General features: G+C 45.6%; 1 protein-coding gene across 11 annotated transcripts in view; it reads right to left on the reverse strand.

The window, feature by feature from the left end:
- Positions 1–18,019, reverse strand: part of COLEC11 (collectin subfamily member 11) — a 48,021-nt gene that overhangs the window by 12,836 nt on the left and 17,166 nt on the right. For 6 of the 11 annotated variants that reach the window (XM_055253206.2, XM_055253204.2, XM_055253203.2 and 3 more), the window contains exon 3: positions 16,558–16,629. The exons of 4 other annotated variants lie outside the window; for them this stretch is intronic. In XM_055253206.2, the coding sequence (XP_055109181.2) occupies positions 16,558–16,629 (72 nt within the window). Of the gene's footprint in view, positions 1–6,471; positions 6,548–14,335; positions 14,339–16,557; positions 16,630–18,019 lie in introns of all 11 variants that reach the window. One more of the 11 variants, XM_055253205.2, reaches the window with a different exon arrangement.

Genomic DNA, 18,019 nt, shown 5'->3' on the forward strand with positions numbered 1-18,019 from the left:
AAATCATCTCTGTCCTTGAAGCTGCCCACTGTGTGGTACTGAGAGACGGAGACACTGTCCTCCGCTCCAGAAGAGGAGTTCAGAGAGTCAGGTGACCACCACAGGTCACACAGTGAGCCAGGAAAGAACACAGTGCCCCGTGATTCAGAGCACAGCCTCTGTGATCAGACAGGCCTGGCCCCAAATCCCAGTGCTCCACCCATGAAACCGTGCACAAGTTACAGCCCTCTGTAAGCCTCAGTTTCCCTGTCTTTCAAGTGGCACCTCAGGGCATTCCGTGCCTCGGGTCACAGCGAGCATCAGGAGCAGGAGCGCACACTGATGGTGTGGATTTCACTCAGACCAAGGCCTCCTAACCCTGCACCTCCACTGTGGGCAGGCCCTAGCCTGTGGGACTTCCACCCCTGGGTACAGCCAAAGCCACCCTCCACGGGCCAGGAACTGCGGGAAGCCTGCATTTCTAAGAGCCAGGGGCTGGACGCATGGCGCAGGTTTGTGCTCCTGTGGGAGGACAACCAGTGCCCCACTCCCACGCCCGGGGGGCAGGAGACAGAGACCGAGAGACCGGAGTGTGCAAAGCTGCAGGCAGAGCCCTCCTAGCAGAGCCCTCCGAGCAGAGCCCCCTCCGAGCCCTTTCACCTGTGTCAGCCGTGACCTAGCGCACTCGGCTGGTGGGGAGTTGGGGTGGTTACAGGTGGCCCAAACCCTCCCGTCCCTCCTTATTCCCTTCTGCCCTAAACCCATAGCTGGGACCACCAGACCCCCCTCCACAGTCCCCTCAGCCTTGCAGGGAGGCCTTTGGGGGAAGGGCCAGGCACTGGGCACAGCTGGGCCTGGGGGTGGAGAAACACTCCCTCCACCAAATGAGCCAGTGCCAACTTTCTGTAAACACTCTGATAGCAGGCAGATGTTATTGTTCTTTGGCCCTCCAGAAAGAGAACAAGCAAAATGCCTTGAGCATCCAAAAAACCTGTTGCCGTGACCTTTGTTCTCGGCCAGTCTGCTTTGCTTTACTGTTACAATTCTTTGAAGAATGCCTCAGAACCATTTTTTAAAATTTTTTCTTAACTTTTTTTTTTGATACAGAGTCTTGCTCTGTTGCGCAGGCTGGAGTGCAGTAGTGCAATCTTGGCTCACTGCAACCTCTGCCTCCCAGGTTCAAGTGATTCTCCTGCCTCAGTCTCCTGAGTAGTTGGGATTACAGGCGTACACCACCATGTCTGGCTAATTTTTGTATTTTTAGTAGAGACGAGGTTTCACCATGTTGGCCAGGCTGGTCTCGAACTCCTGACCTCAGGTGATCCACCCACCTCTGCCTCCCAAAGTGCTGAGATTACGGGCGTGTATTGTATTGCATTTCTTCAAAATTGTAACAGAAGATGAAACGTGGCTTTACCAGTACAATCCTAACGACAAAACAATCAAAGCAATGGCTACCAAGAGGTGGAAGTGGTCCAGGAAAGCAAAGCAGACTGGCTGAGAGCGAAGCTCATGGCAACAGGCTTTTCGGATGCTCAAGGCATTTTGCTAGTTCTCTTTGTGGAGGGCCAAAGAACAATAACATGGGCCTACTATCAGAGGGTTTTGAGAAAGTTGGCCAAAGCCTTAGCAGAAAAATGCCCAGGAAGCTTCACCAGAGCCCTCCTCACCCCAACAATGCTCCTGCCCATTCTTCTTATAAAACAAGGACAATTTTGCAAGAGTTTCTGTTGGAAATCATTAAGCATCCACATTGCCCAGTTTGGCCCTTTCTGACTTCTTTTTGTTTCCTAATCTTAAAAAATCTGTGAAGGGCACTCATTTTTCTTCAGTAAACAATGTAAAAAAGACTACATTGACATGGTGAAATTCCCAGGACCCTCAGTTCTTTAGGGATGGACTAAATGGCTGGTATAATTACTTACAAAAGTATCTTGAACTTGATGGTGCTCATGTTGAGAAATAAAGTTGATATATTTATTTTTATTTTTAATTCCCATTTTTCCACAAACTTTTTGAAGTCCCCTCACACATTATATACAGACATGTGCACATATACACACATACATTCATGTACACATATACATACTACACTGATATGCATACACATACATATGCACACATACATACTATACACATGCATGCAGACATCTACATGCATACATACACACACGTGCATGCATACACACACATGCACATGCATATACACATACAGAGATGTGCATATTCACCTCCACATACATACATGTGCATGCAAACATACACATATTAACAGAGATATGCAATATGCAAACACATAACATGCACACATAAATACACACATACATACACATATGCATGATGCATGCACATACATTCCTGCAAATATGCATGTATAAATACAACCACACATAGCATGTATCTGCACATCATATATATGTACATATAAACATACCCATATACACATACATAAAACTTACAAACCTACATACATGGATACATGTGTACACACACAAACATACATACATGAATACATATACATACATATGTAAGAGCACTTGGAATTCAGCTTCCTCAGCGATTTTTAACAGCTGGGCTTTCTCTGGACCCATGGCCTGGCTTTGTTATCTCAAAACAGGGCATCCAGCAGCACATACATAGACAAAGGCATACTCACATGACATACCCATGCATACTATAGGAACACACATACACATACATACTATTCACACACATGCTGTGTGCACATACACACAAATGTTCATATGCACATACACACATGTACATATACATATGCACGCATGCAAGCAAATATATACATATATGTATGTGTCCATACATACAACTATACATGCACAAACATACATGCTATGTGCACATGTATGCATGCACACACTATATACACGTGTGTACATGAGTGCATGTACATAAGCCTACTTTTATCCTCACACAACTCAAGATTGTACAGCTGGTCAGCACTTAGGCTTAAACTGAGAACCCCAGAAGCACCTAGGAGATCCTCACTACACCCCAACCTCAACATACCAGCCACACACACTGGAACCTATTGCTGTGAGCTGTTGTTTCTGACAGAAATATTCTATTTTGGGGTGTCTGGAGGAAGAAGAAAAGGTGCGAACCCTTAAAATCCACTGAGATTGTCAACACATTCTCTACTTCATACCACAACCTTTTTTGTAGCCGACTTGTTTCAACTTGAAGACATTTCTTGGAAACTAATCCTTGGGCAGAACAGTAGTGTGGTTACAAACCCAGAGGTTCTCTAAGGAGAGCAGATTAGAACAAGAGCCCTAACACCTTTTTCCCTCTCCCAAGGCCTCGTGCACCTCCAAGTGACAGAAAGCTTTTTGCAAGAGGCAAGCAACGCCCCCTCCCACTGGCTGCGTGAGACAACAGGAATGCACCTGATGCCCCTGGATCCCTTCCCTCTCTGCCATAGGAGCTTCTGGCTGCGGCACCCAGTGCACTGGGCACGAACGCCACAGCCCATCCTACATCTCATCACCATTGTGAGCAGTGCTGTGCCTCCCATCTGTCCTCTGGACACGCATGAGGATTGAGGGCAGCTCAAAGCAGGTGCAGAGTTCTTATTAATTTTAATGAACACACAGTCCTCTGAAGTGGAGAAGAGGCAAAAAGAGCATTTGAAATTCAGCTTCCTCGGTGATTTTTAACAGCTGGGCTTTCTCTGTGCCATGGCCTGGCTTTTTATCTCAGAACAGGCCATCCAACTGCACCACCTCCCCGAGTGGGGGGTGGGGGGGTCTCACTTTCCCAACAGGACACGCCCTCAATGCCCCCAGCGCACACTCAGCCGGCCTGTTCAGGGCAGCCCCCACTGCAGCCAGCTCCCCATGTGCAGAGCATGCACTTTGTGGAAGCAGAGGCATCTGGACCCCCACCAATGGGGACAGCCCAGGCCTGCAGCAGCAGCACCTGGGTGCTGCTAAGATCAGTGCAGGGTCTCAGGCCGCCCTCCTGGGCCAGGAGCTGCATTTAAACAAGAGACCCTGGGGAAACCTGAAGCAGAGCCCCGCCTCCATAGACAAGCAGAGAACACAGCCCCCGCCCGGCATGGCCGGAAGCCTCGTCCCACAGACCAGCTCTCTAGAACCCGGCGGGGCAGCCGCTTCACCTGGGGAAGGGAGGATGACACAGATGGGGGGCCCTTGGCCATAGACTGAGATCACCCACAGATTGCAGAGGTATTTGAAGATATGAAACCTCAGGATATTTTTCCAACAGTGGACGGAGGGCCTTCCGAACGCCAGGTTTCGTGCTAGGACCTGAAGACGCAAGGATGAGAGCGGAACTGCAGACCCCAGGCCCACTCATGGCAGCAATGTGCTGTGAAGGCTGTGATTTTGATGTCAGAAGTTGAAAACAATGGTTTAGAGTGGTCACAGGCTGGGCAACAGCAGGACTGGCATGGGAGCAGGGCTGTCACACCCAGGCCCCACTCTTCCCAGGCATGCTCCTCCCCTTCAGGAGCCCCTTCAAGAAGCACTGGGACAGGTGCTGAGACCCACTTTGTCATCATGCCCAGCGTTATGCCCAGCATCATCGTGTGCAGCATTGTGCCCAGCGTCGTCGTGCCCAGATCCACGCTGTTGTCATGCCCAGCACTGTCATGCCCAGTGTCGTCGTACCTAGATCCACCACCATCATGCCCAGCATCACTGTGCTCAGCGTCATCATGCCGAGTCATTGTGCCCAGATCCACCCCATCATCGTGTCCCCTGTGTTCATGTCCAGTGTCATAGTGCCCAGAGCCATCATGCCCAGATGCAGCCCATCATCATGCCCAGTGTCATCATGCCCAGCATTGTCGTGCCCAGATCTACCCTGTCATTATGCCCAGATCCACCCTGTCGTCATGCCCTCCATCATCATGCCCAGTGTCATTGTGCCCAGATCTACCCCATCATCATGCTCGTCGTGCCCCCCGTCGTCATGCCCAGCGTTGTCGTGCCCAGCATCATCATGGCCGTCATCATGCCCAGCGTCATGCCCAGATTCACCCCACTGTCATGCCCAGCATCATCATGCCCCCATCATGCCCAGATCAACCCCATCATCATGCCCAGCGTTGTGCCCAGCATCATCATGGCCGTCATCATGCCCAGCATCATCATGCCCAGATCCACCCCATCGTCATGCCCCCCATCATCATGCCCCCATCATCGTGCCCAGTGTCATCGTGCACAGCATCGTGCCCAGCGTCATCATGCCCAGATCCACCCCATCGTCATGCCCCCCATCATCATGCCCCCATCATCGTGCCCAGTGTCATTGTGCACAGTATCATTGTGCCCAGCGTCATTGTGCCCAGGGGAAGTTGAGTTGCAGCCCCCAGTGTGCCCAGGACTGCAATGGTTCCTAGGACCCTAGAAACCAGGAAGTCTTGGCCCCCAAGTTCCCGCAGAGGTCACTGTTTTTCTCCAGGTGAGTCTCTGCAGCGTAATGCCATGGAAGCCACAGATGTCAGTGACCGGACATCAGGGAACTGCCACTGTGCCCCCGCTGCAATGAGCTAGAAAGCTATCCACTAGCACCCAGCTAGCAAGCCCACGAGCAGAAGAGCCAGTGGGCCACGGGAGCTGGCAAGGCTGTGTCCCACTGGAGAGTGAGACTCCAGGGAGAGTGTGCGGAGGGTGGTGGTGGCTGAGGTCCTGGTTCCCAGCACATCTGCGCCCCCTGGGGCCCGGGCACCACCTACCACACAGGCAGAGCGCCCAGGGTGTCCTACGTCTCAGGGAGGAGATTCATTCCAGGTTGTGTATAAAAAGTCCTAAGTTTATTCCATTCTCTCTTTGACCTAATGTCCTTGTAAACATATTCCATTCTCTCTTTGACCTCATGTCCTTGAGAATAAACATTATCTAGAACAGAGCACTTATAGCTGACAGAAACAGCCAGGATTATCAGAAAGAATGTCAGTTGGTTATTGCAGAGCCCGGAAGTCATGCTCATTCCCTAGTGAGTTCCCATGAACAGAAGCACCAGGGCCCAGACTTTCTTCTGTGCAAACAGAGAATAATAGCAGCAACCACCAGGCCACCAGGCACCGGGCAACTGCCGCATCCGAGACACTGTGGGTCTATCCTTCCATTTAACCCTTCTGGGAGTGCTGGGAGGTAGATTCCTGCCCCCCCACCCTCCATTTTACAGTTACCGAAAAAGGGGGCTTGGGAAGACGAAGCGGATTCCAGAAGCTGACATGACTGACAGATGGTGGAGCCACGATACAGACAGGCCCAGTGTGCCCAGGACCGTCTGGCTCTGCGTCTGTGGTCTCCGCACTGCTCAGCTGAGGCTAGGACCACATTGTGCCTAACAATATTCCTCCCTCCCAGCAAACCATGTCCATCTGGAGATGGGGCTTCTGCTCCAGTTCTGTCCAAGCCATGTGGCCATGGGCAGGGTGGTTGCCTATTCTCTGCATCTCAGGGTCCAACTTAAGTGTGAAGGTGGGATTTCCAGATCCATTACCCTGTGATCCCATTTCTACAAAGGACGAGGTGTGCTTCCTTTTGGAGATGTCAGAAGCTGCCACGACTGGCTGTGACTGTTGGAAAAAGTAAATACAATGTTATGACTATCCCTGCTTGACAACTCAGATAATAGAGATGTTAAATAACTTTGCAAAGTCTGCCAGGTATGGTGGCTTATGCCTGTAATCCCAGCACTTTGGGAGGCCAAGGTGGGCGGATCTCTTGAGGTCAGGAGTTCGAGACCAGCCTGGCGAATGTGGTGAAACCCCGTCTCCACTAAAAATACAAAAATTAGCTGGACGTAGTGGCGGGTGCCTGTAATCCCAGCTACTCAGGAGGCTGAGGCAGGAGAATCACTTGAACCCGGGAGGCAGAGGTTGTAGTGAGCCAAGATTATGCCACTGTACTCCAGCCTGGGCAACAGAGCGAGAGCAAGACTCTGTCTCAAAAAAAAAAAAAGAAAAAAAGAAAAAAACTTTTCAAAATCATGAGTCCAAGCTGAGGCACAGCGTAGACCCTTGAGTGCTAAATGTCCCTCCCCTAAGCTGATTCCCTGAGATGCCAAATGCCACATCCATTTATGGGCTCCTAGCAGCCCTCCCCGTTTCCAGATTTCGGAAACCTTGAATTACCAGTAGCCTCCCGAATGCCTTCCCTAACCCCCACCCTGGGCTGGGTCCATGGCCCCACACCCACCACAAGGCAGCCAAGAACGCTGTCTCAGCAGTCGCCGTCCTGCACATCCTGCCTCCGGCTCACCCTCCATCCATGCCCACCCCTCAGCAGGGACCTGAGCCCTGCTTGAGCATGGAAGCCTGGCCCACACCTGAACATCAGTGGGGACAGGCCTCGGAGCCTGAAAAAGCCTGCTGCCACTTCCGAGTGGGAGAAGGAAGTAAGAAAGGAGGGAGGGAGAAGGGAATTCCTCAGAGGTTTTAATAGAGAATCCTTGCAGCCTTGGATCAGCAAGCCATTGTGTTTGTGGATCGTTTTATTAAGATTCTTTGAAAGGTAGAAATGAAAAGAGTCTATCAGACTTTAACCCCATATCTCTGGGGTAGTAAATGTATGTTTTATGACCCTCTGTAAATCTATCAATCTAATACTTAGGAATAACTACTATGTCAGGGACTTTGAAGCACTTACTTGCAGGATGGCAGAGTGTGGTCCACAAATCCCTACCCTTGAGGAATGTATAATCTAATTAGGAAGACAAGACATGCACGCATGGGTGATGTTAGGAGGATGGCAGAAAAGGAGCTTTCTACCATAGTCCCCCCAAAGAAGCTTCCATTCTGACAACTCCCCACGAACAAGAGTGTCTTTGTAGGAGTCTGAAAGTCCAGTGGAGATGTTCTAGCACACTGTTAGAGAAAAAAAAATCCAAGAATAGATGCACTGATGAGAGTAAGAACAGTTTCATTTTACCCATGTGACCCTTTCCCACAACTGTGAGCTGAGCAACTGTGAGCTGAGCAACACAGCTCCGCGCCCAGGGAAACCCCCTTGTCCCATGATTTTTCCCACTGGAGTAAGTGAAAGTATAGTAAGTGAGCTTCCAGCTTCCCCAGCCATGCAGGATGCTGCCCAAAAATGGCCTGCTTCTTTCTTGTCTCACCTACAATACCGAGGTGACTGACATGGAGGAGAAGTTGGGAGAGACTGGGAGCTGGGAAGAAAGGCTATGGACCCTAATAATTGCTCTGCAGATTGTATTAGGAAGCACCCCCAACAAGCCAATTGAGATGCCTTTCCTGTGAACCATCTCAACTGGACCATGGGCACCCAAATGCTCACATGCTTCACACAACACTCTGCCAGCTCCCCAAAGGCACCCCCACAGATGGCAAGTGCAAGCATCTCACACAGACAGATAGCTTGACTGTGTGGGATGGGGAGGGAGAAGGCACAAGAACTTGAGCTTCAGAGCACTGCCCTAGGGGAAACTAATGAGAGGCTTGTGGCACCTAGACTGCCTTTGTGGGATCAAGAAAAGGCATATACTCTTTAAAAATTCACCCCTCTCCAAGAGAAGGAGAAGGTGTGGAGCAGGTGCATCCATAGAAATGGTCTGAGAGAGCCTCAGAATCCCTAGCCAGGCTGTTTCGTAAAGAAATTTCTCTCCCAAAAAAAGTCCATAAAGACTAGAGGAGGTGACTACTTTTGCAAATGAGAAAACAGCAATGCAAGACTTCAAGGAATATAAAGTATCAAGGAAACATGACATTACCAAACAAACACAATAATACTCTAGTAAACCAATCCCAAAGAAATGGAGATCTACAAATTGCCTAACAAAGAACTCGGAATAATCATTTTAAGGAAGCTCAATGAGATACAAGAGAACATAGACACACAACTCAACAAAATCAGAAAAACAATACATTAAAAATGAGGAATTCAATGAAGAGATAGAGATTTTTTTTTTTTTACAAAAAGGACCAAACAGAAACTCTAAAGCTGAAGAACAGAATGAATAAAATTTAAAATGCAGTAGAGAGCATCAACTGCAGAATTGATCAAACAAAAGAAAAGAAAGAATATGTGAGCTTGATGACAGGTCATTTAAAAATATCCAATCAGAGAAGAAAAGAGAAAAAAGGCATTAAAAGAAATTAAGAAAGCCTATGAGATCTAAAGGACGCCATCAAGAAAGCTAACGTTCACATTATGGAAGTTGCATGAGGAGAATACAGAGAGAAGGTAATAGAAAGCTTATTTAAAGAATTAATGCCTTAAAAGCTTTCCAAACTTGGGAGTGATGTGGACATCAAGGTACACGAAGCTTAAAGTCTCCAAATAGGTTCAACCCACAGAAAACTTCAGCAAGATACATTATAATCAAACTACCATAAATCAAAGACAAGAAGAGGATTTTGAAAACAGAAAGAGAAAATAAACTCATCACATACAAGAGAACCCTTATAAGGCTATCAGCAGACTTCTCAGCAGAAAACTTGCAGACCAGGAGAAAGTGAGATCATATATTCAAAGTACTGAAAGAAAAAAACTGGCAATAAGATTATGTACTCGCAAAGCCATCCTTCAAAAATGAAGGAAACATAAACAGTCTCCCAGATGCACAAAAGCTAAAGAAGTTCCCCACCACTAGACTTCCCTTACAAGAAATGTAAAGGAAAGTTCTTCAAGCTGAAACAAAAGGATGCTAATTAGTAACATGAAAATATTTAAAAGTGTAGAGATAACTGATAAAACTATATACTTGTCTTTGTCTGTTTTCTGTTGCCATTACTGAATTTCTGCAATTGGGTAATTTATAAAGAAAAGAAATTATTTTTTACAGTTCTAGAGGCTGGGAAATCCAAGGTCAAGAGGCCACATTTGATGAGGACTCTCCACAGAGTCTTGAGGTAGCACCGGGCATCACACAGTAAGGGGGCTCACGAGAGAGGCCACCTGGCTTTTATAATAGTCCCACTCTCATCATAACTAACCCACTCCTGTAATAACCCATTAATCTATTAACTCATAAAAGGAGCAATCCATTCATAATGTCAGAGAACTCATGATCCAATCACCTCCTAAAGGCCCAATCTCTCAATACTATTACATTAAAGATCAAGTTTCAACGTGAGTTTTGGAGGGGGCAAACACTCAAATGATAGCAATAGTCAAATTCAGAATACTCTGATGGTGTAATGGTTATGCGTAAGTCATATATAACTCTAGTATAAAGGTTAAAAGACAAAGATATTAAAAATAACTATAGCCACAATAATTTGTTGTTGTTGTTGTTTGTTTTTAGAGACAGGGTATCACTCTCTCACCCAGGCTGGAGTGCAGTGACATCATCATAGCTCACTGCAGCCTCCAGATACTGGGCTCAAGCAATCCTCCTGCCTCAGACGTGACTACAGGCACGTGCCATCACAACCAGCTAATATATTCTACTTTTTTTTTTCTTGAGATGGAGTCTCACTCTGTCACTGAGGCTGGAGTGCAGTGGCACAATGTCAGCTCACTGCAAGCTCCACCTCCCGGGTTCAAGCAATTCTCCTGCCTCAGCCTCCTGGGACTACAGGCAAGCACCACCACGCCCGGCTAATTTTTGTATTTTTAGCAGAGACAAGGTTTCACCATGCTGGCCAGGCTGGTCTTGAACTCCTGACCTCGTGATACACCCACCTCAGCCTCCCAAAGTGCCAGGATTACAGGTGTGAGCCACTGCACCTGGCCCAATAATTTGTTAATAGATGTACAATAAAAAAGATGTAAATTGTGATATCAAAAACAAAAAATGGGGGGTGAGTGTAAAATTGTAGAGTTTTGTGTGTGATCAAAGTTAAGTTGTTATCAGTTTAGCATAGACTGTTATAACTATAAAATGTTTTATGTAAGCCTTGTGGTAACCACAAATAAAAAACCTAGTACATACACAACAAAAGAAAGAACAAGGAATCAAAGCATACTACCACAGAAAATTATCAAACCACAAAGGAAAAGAGCAAGAGAGGAAGAAACAAACAAAGGATCTACCAAGTGACCAGAAAACAATTAACAAAATGGCAATGGCAAATCCTTAACTATCAATAATTACTTTAAATGTAAATAGATTAAATTATCCAATCAAAAGACACAGAGTAGCTTAATAAAAAAGAATAAAAAGAAGACCCAACTATATACACTGCCTACAAAAGACACACTTCAGCTTTAAGATCACACATAGACTAAAAATGAAGGGATGGAAAAAGATATTCCACACAAATTGAAACCAAAACAGGAGTAGCTATATTTATTTTATATCAGACAAAATAGACTGTGTCAAAAACTGTACCCAAGAGTAAAAAAAGGTTTTTATATAATGATAAAAGGTCAATTCATCAAGAAAATGTAATCATTACAAACACATACACATTCAACATTGGAGCACCTAAATATGTAAAGCAAATATTAACAGATCTGAAGGGGAAATAGATAGAATACACTAATAGGGGACTTCAATACCTCACTTTCAACAATGGGAAGATCACCCAGACAGAAAATCAATAAGAAAACACTGTACATCAGCCACACTTTAGACCGAACAGAGCTAACAGACATACAGAGAACATTCCACCCAACAGCAGCAGGAAACACATTCCTCTCCAGTGCACACAGAACATTCTTCGAGATAGATCATACGTTAGGCCACAAAACAAGTCTTAACAAATTCAAGGAGACTGAAATCATATCCAGCATCTCTTCTAACCACAACAGTATAAAACTAGGAATCAGCAAGAGGAGGAAAACTGGAAAATTCACAAATACGAGAAAATTAAACAACACATTCCTGAACAACCCATGAGTCAAAAAAGAAATCAAAAAATATCTTGAAACAAATGAAAATGAAAACACAACATACAAAAACTTATGGGATACAGCAAAAAGATATTCTAAGAGGAAAGTTTATAACAAATACCTACATGGAGGGAAAATAAAGAATACAAATAAACAATCTAACTTTACACCATAAGGGATTAGAAAAAAACAAACAAATGAAGCCCAAAGTTAGCAGAAGTAAGGAAATAACAAAGATCAGAGTAGAAATAACCAAATAGAGACTAGAAAAGCTATAGCAAAGTGACAAAACTAAGGGTTGCTTTTTGAAAAGGCAAAAAAAAAAACTGACAAACCTTTAGTTAGACTAAGAAAAAAGAGATAACGCAAATAAAATCAGAAATGCAATGGAGAAATTACAACTGATACCACAGAAATATGAAGGGTCATAAGAGAGTATTATGAATAATTATACCTCAAAAATTTGAGTAACCTAGAAGAAATGGATAAATTCCTAGAAACATACAACCCACCAAGACTGAATAATGAAAAAATAATAAATTTGAACAGATCAGTAACGAGACTGATTCCGTAGTCAAAAATCTCCAATCAAATAAAAGCCCAGGACCTGGTATCCTCATGCCAAACTTTACCAAAAATTTAAATAAGAATTAATACCAATCCTTCTAAAATCTTACAAAAAATTGAAGAGGAGAGAACACTTCTGAACTAGCTTTACAAAGCCAGCATTACCCTGATACCAAAGTCAGACAAAGACAGGACAAGAAAAAAAAATTATAGGCCAACATCCCTGATGAACATAGCTGCAAAAATCCTCATCACAATATCAGCAAACTAAATTTAACAGCCCATTACAAGGATTATACACGGTCGGGCATGGTGGCTCACACCTGTAATCCCAGCACTTTGGGAGGCCGAGGCAGTGGATCACCTGAGGTCAGGAGTTCAAGACCAGCCTGGCCAACAAGGCAAAACCTCACCTCTACTAAATATACAAAAATTAGCCGGGCATGGTGGTGCATGCCTGTAACCAGCTACTCAGGAGGCTGAGGCAGGAGAATCACTTGAACTCAGGAGGCGGAGGTTGCAGTGAGCCGAGATCACGCCATTGCACTCCAGCCTGGGCAACAGAGCGAGACTCCATCTCAAAAAAAAAAAAAAAAAGGGCCGGGCGCGGTGGCTCAAGCCTGTAATCCCAGCACTTTGGGAGGCCGAGGCGGGTGGATCACGAGGTCAGGAGATCGAGACCATCCTGGCTAACACAGTGAAACTCCGTCTCTACTAAAAAATATAAAAAATTAGCCGGGCGTGTTGGCGGGCGCCTGTGGTCCCAGCTACTCGGGAGGCTGAGGCAGGAGAATGGCGTGAACCCAGGAGGTGGAGGTTGTGGTGAGCCGAGATCGCGCCACTGCACTCCAGCCTGGGGGACAGAGAAAGACTCCGTCTCAAAAAAAAAAAAAAAAAGTATTACACACCATGATCAAGCAAAATTTATGCCTGGGATGATTCAACATACATAAATCAATAAATGTGATATACCACACTAACAGAATGAAGAATAAACATCATATTACCATCAGGAGATGCAGAAAGAACATTTGACAAAACTCAATGTTGTTTCATGATAAAAGTTCTCAAGAAAGCACATATACAAAGAATGCACCTCAACACAATAAAGGCCATATGTGAGAAGCCCACAGCTAACATCATACTCACTGGTGAAAAGCTGAAAGCTTTACTCTAAAATCAGAAACCAGACAAGGATGCCCATCCTCACCTCTTGTATTCAATATAGTGCTGGAAGTCCTAGCCAGAACAATTAGATAAGAAAGAGAAAAGGAAAGGGGAAAGGAAAGAAAAGGAAAGGGGAAAGGAAAGAAAAGAAAAGGGAGAAAGAGAGAGAAAGAAAGGAAGAGAAAGGGAGAGGAAGGAAGGAAGAAAGGAAGGAAGGGAGGAAGAGGGGAGGGAGGGAGGGGCCATCCAAATTGGAAAGGGAGAGGTAAAGCTGGCTCTGTTTGCAGATGGCATAATCTTATATAAATAAAACCCTGAAGACTCCACTAAAAACTGGTTAGCACTAATAAACAAATTCAGTAAAGTTGCAGGATAAAAAATCAACATATGAAAATCAGCAGCATTTCTATACACTAACAATGAGCTACCTGAAAAAAATTAAGGAAACAGTCTCCTTGACTCTAGCACCAAACAGAATGACATATTTAGGAATAAATTTAACCAAGGAAGTGTTGTGTACCTGTACACTGAGAACTATGAAACATTGAAGACACAAATAAATGGAAAAAAATCTCATGTTCATGGATCAAAAGAATTAATATTTCAAAATGTCCATACTACTCAAAGCAATCTACAGATTCACTGCAATCCCTATCAAAATTCCAAAGGCACTTTTCACAGAAATGGAAAAAAAAATCCTAAAATTCATGTGAAACCATGAAAGGTCATGTATAGCCAAAGCAGCCTTGAGCAAGAAAAACAAAGCTGAAGGCATCACACTTCCTGATTTCAAATTATATTACAGATAGATGGTAATCAAACCAGTATACTTGCTCAAACAAGCGCTGGCATAAAAACAGACACAAAGACAATAGAGCAGAATAGAAAGCACAGAAATAAGCCCATGAGTGCATATACAGTCAACTAACCTTCAACAAAGGCACAAAGGATACACAATGCTATTGGGAAAACTGAATATTCACATGCAAAAAACAAAACTGAATCCTGTCTTATACCATACATAAAAATCAGCTCAAAATAGAAGACTTAAATGTAATACCTGAAATCACAGAACTCCTAAAAGAAAATGTAAGGGAAAAGTTCCTTGACATTGGTCTTGGCAATGATTTTTTTTGGATATGACTCCAAAAGCACAGGCAACAAAAGCAAAAATAAACAAGTGGGACTAACCTATCCAACTAACAAGTTTCTGCACAGCAAAGAAAGCAATCAACAAAATGGAAAGGCACCTATGAAATGGAAGATAGTATTTGCAAACCATATATCTGATAAGAGGTTAATATACAAAATATATAAAGAACTCGTACAACTCAATAGCCAAAAAACAAAGAACCCAATTTAAAAATGGGCAAAGAAGCTGAATAGACATTTTTTCTATGGGAGACATACAAATGTCCAACAGGTATATGGAAAGGTGCTCAACGTCATCAATCATCAGGAAAATAGAAACTAAAGCCACAATGAGACATTACCTCACACCTGTTAGGATGGCTGGTATCAAAAAGTCACAAGAGAGTAAGCATTGGAGAAGATGTGGAGAAAGGCGAGCCCTTAGACATAGCTGGTGGGAATGGAAAACAGTACAGAGGCTCCTTGAAAAAATCAGAAGCAGAACTACCACATGATCCAGAAATGTCACTACTGGGTTCATAGCCAAAGGAATGAAATCGGATCTTGAAGAGATCCCTACAGTTTCATGCTGACTGCAGCATTATTCACAACGGCCATCACATGAAAACAACCTAAGCATCTGTTGACCAATCAGTGGATAAAGAAAACATGGCATATATATAACGGAGTATTATTCAATCTTGAAATATAAGAAAATCCTAGCATTTGTGACCTGGATGAACCTGGAGGGCATTACGCTAAGTGAAATAAGAATGTTCCAGCTCTTGCTTAGGACGAGGGTACAGGCGAGTGCAATGGTCAAAACTGATTGCATGGTAATCTCAAAATGAGAATGTCCATAAATTATACCTCAAAAACGTTTCAAAAAACAGTGTATGGGCTTAAATATGTATTTAATTATCTTTGTGTTGTTATAATATTTTTTTTAATTGGAAACAACTTAACTCTCCAATGTTAAAAGATTGGTTGGGGGGTTGGCTAACTGTAGTATATGTTCTCATAAAATGATGTGTACATACTGAGAAAGCATTTCTAGAGACAATCTTTAATGACTTGGAAAAAAATGTATTACTTGAGGCCAGGATTTCGAGACCAGCCTGGCCAACATGGTGAAACCTTGTCTCTACTAAAAATACCCAAAAAAAAAAAAAAAATGCTGAGCGTGATAGCACATGCCAGCTACTCAACAGGTTGAGGCAGGAGAATAGCTTGAACCTAGGAGGAGGAGGTTACGGTGAGCCAAGACTGTACCACTGCACTCCAGCCTGGGCAACAGAGCAAGACTCTGTCTCAAAAAAAAAAAAAAAAAAAAAGAAAAGAAAAAGAAAAAAACACTTAAAAAATTTTAAGCAGTAACAAGGAGTATATAAAGATAACAGCCACCATATATTTAACCCCTGCCATGTACTGTGCAGCTACCTTACACATGATACATTTCCCTTACATGTATGATCTAGCTCCCATGAGCCTCGGCACAGTCCCACGGGGCAGGCAGAATCACGCGACTTTACGGAGGAGACAGACGCAAAATGATGAGGGTCCTGTCTGTGTACCCTGCCACGCCGCCTTCATAACGACACTGACTCACTTAGCGCTCACAAATGATCTGGAAGCTGTTATTCCCGCCTTACAGAGAGGCTTAGAGGGGCCAGGAGCCTCTGCTGAGTTCCAGGACACACTTTCTTTCCTAGGGCCCCACAGGTCAGCACAAGGAGCACTGTTGAAGGAGCATTCTCCCCTCCCTGCTCCCAAGCCGAGTCCCATGCCGTCTGCCTCCCTGGGACCCAGAGGGCAGGGCCTGTCCTCTCTGGAACCACCACCCCCACCTCCCCACCCGGCTCTAGCAGGAGCGGTGCCTCCATCCTCAGAGCTCTGAGGGCCGGCCCAGGGCTGCAGGTACCTTTTTCTCCCGTGGGGCCGACTCTTCCAGGCCGTCCTGGGGCGCCTTTGTCTCCCTTCTCTCCCGCATCCCCTGTGGAAGAAGTCACATCCATTTAGCAGCTCGTCTGGCCAGCACAGCGTCCCAGAGTGATGTGTGGAGGAAGAACAGTTAGAAGGGCTCTCCCCGGGTCCCTGCAGGTGGCCAAGCCCCTTCTCTCCCCACCTCCCTCCCTGCCTGCAGCCCAGCCCCTACCCTGGGTGCCCCTGATTCTGCTTTTAGGGCTATTTCTCTCCCGGCCCTACCTTCTCTCTTAGAAAGGGCCTGTGTTTCTCTCACCACTTACCCCTCTTGGCGGTCTCCTAGTCTGTTCCTGGGCACACAGTGCCTCATCTAAATGCTGGCTCTCCCCAACCCTAACACCAACGAGAAGGGCGGCACCGTCTCCAGGCGCCCCCCAATGAGAAGCGTCACCCCGACCTCTCCCTGAGCTTCATCTGCTTGGTACTCAGGGAAGGATGAAATATGTCAGCATCCCTCTGGCCCCGTCAGTGTGAGCCCCCCAGGGCACAGGCTCCTGCTCAGCCAGGGCCTCCACCATGGGGGCTGCCTGTGACCAGGTGGGCACATCCACCCGCTTCCAGGGCTCAGCAGGTGCAGGAGACAGAGGGTGAATCACTGGTGGAGACACCCTACAAGGCACAGTTCAGAGATGTGCGCAGTGAGGCCAGGGGCCTCAGGAAGGCCTGTGGACACCAACACCTCCACTCCAGTCTGCTCCTCCCACTCTAATCCACACCAAAATGATTGTCCTGAAACAAATGGAATTCTATTATGGCTCTAGATTCAGCCATAAATGACGTCCAGTACTTGGGCCTCTCCTCAATGTGGTCTCTACATTGGACCCCGGTCTTTCCCTACTCTGTGCCCTCTACCCAGCCTGCCTGGTCAGCGGGCTCCTGTCCAGGGTCCACCTTCTCACCTGGTTCTCCAGGAGGCTCTTCCGGATTCTCTCAACAGGGCCACTCTGCTGGCTGGGACTCGGCTCTGTAGTCATTTTTATAAGGCCACATTTCTTACCTGTTGCACTATCCTTCCTCTGAATGGTTGCAGAGAGGGAGTGTGTGTGCATGTGTGTGCATGTGTGCATGTGTGCGTGTGTGTGCGTGTGCATAGGTGTGCATGTGTACATGTGCATGTGTATGCGTGTGTCCGCATGTGCATAGGTGTGCATGTGTGTGTGTGCATGTGTGTGCGTGTGTGTGCACTGATATGCTACAAGTTCACCTTCCCTCTCTGCACAATCGTGCCAGCATTCACATAAACTTTAGTTCTCTGTAACTCTCCATTTGCACCTTTGTGGGCGGCAAGCCATCCAGGTGCCGAGGCACGAGACCAAGGGCACGAGCTGTTCCAGTATAATAAAATATATAAAACAACTCTATATATATATAGAGAGAGTATATATACTCTAGTATAACTC

The sequence above is a fragment of the Symphalangus syndactylus genome, chromosome 18 (assembly GCF_028878055.3).
Source record: "Symphalangus syndactylus isolate Jambi chromosome 18, NHGRI_mSymSyn1-v2.1_pri, whole genome shotgun sequence".
NCBI lineage: Eukaryota > Metazoa > Chordata > Mammalia > Primates > Hylobatidae > Symphalangus > Symphalangus syndactylus.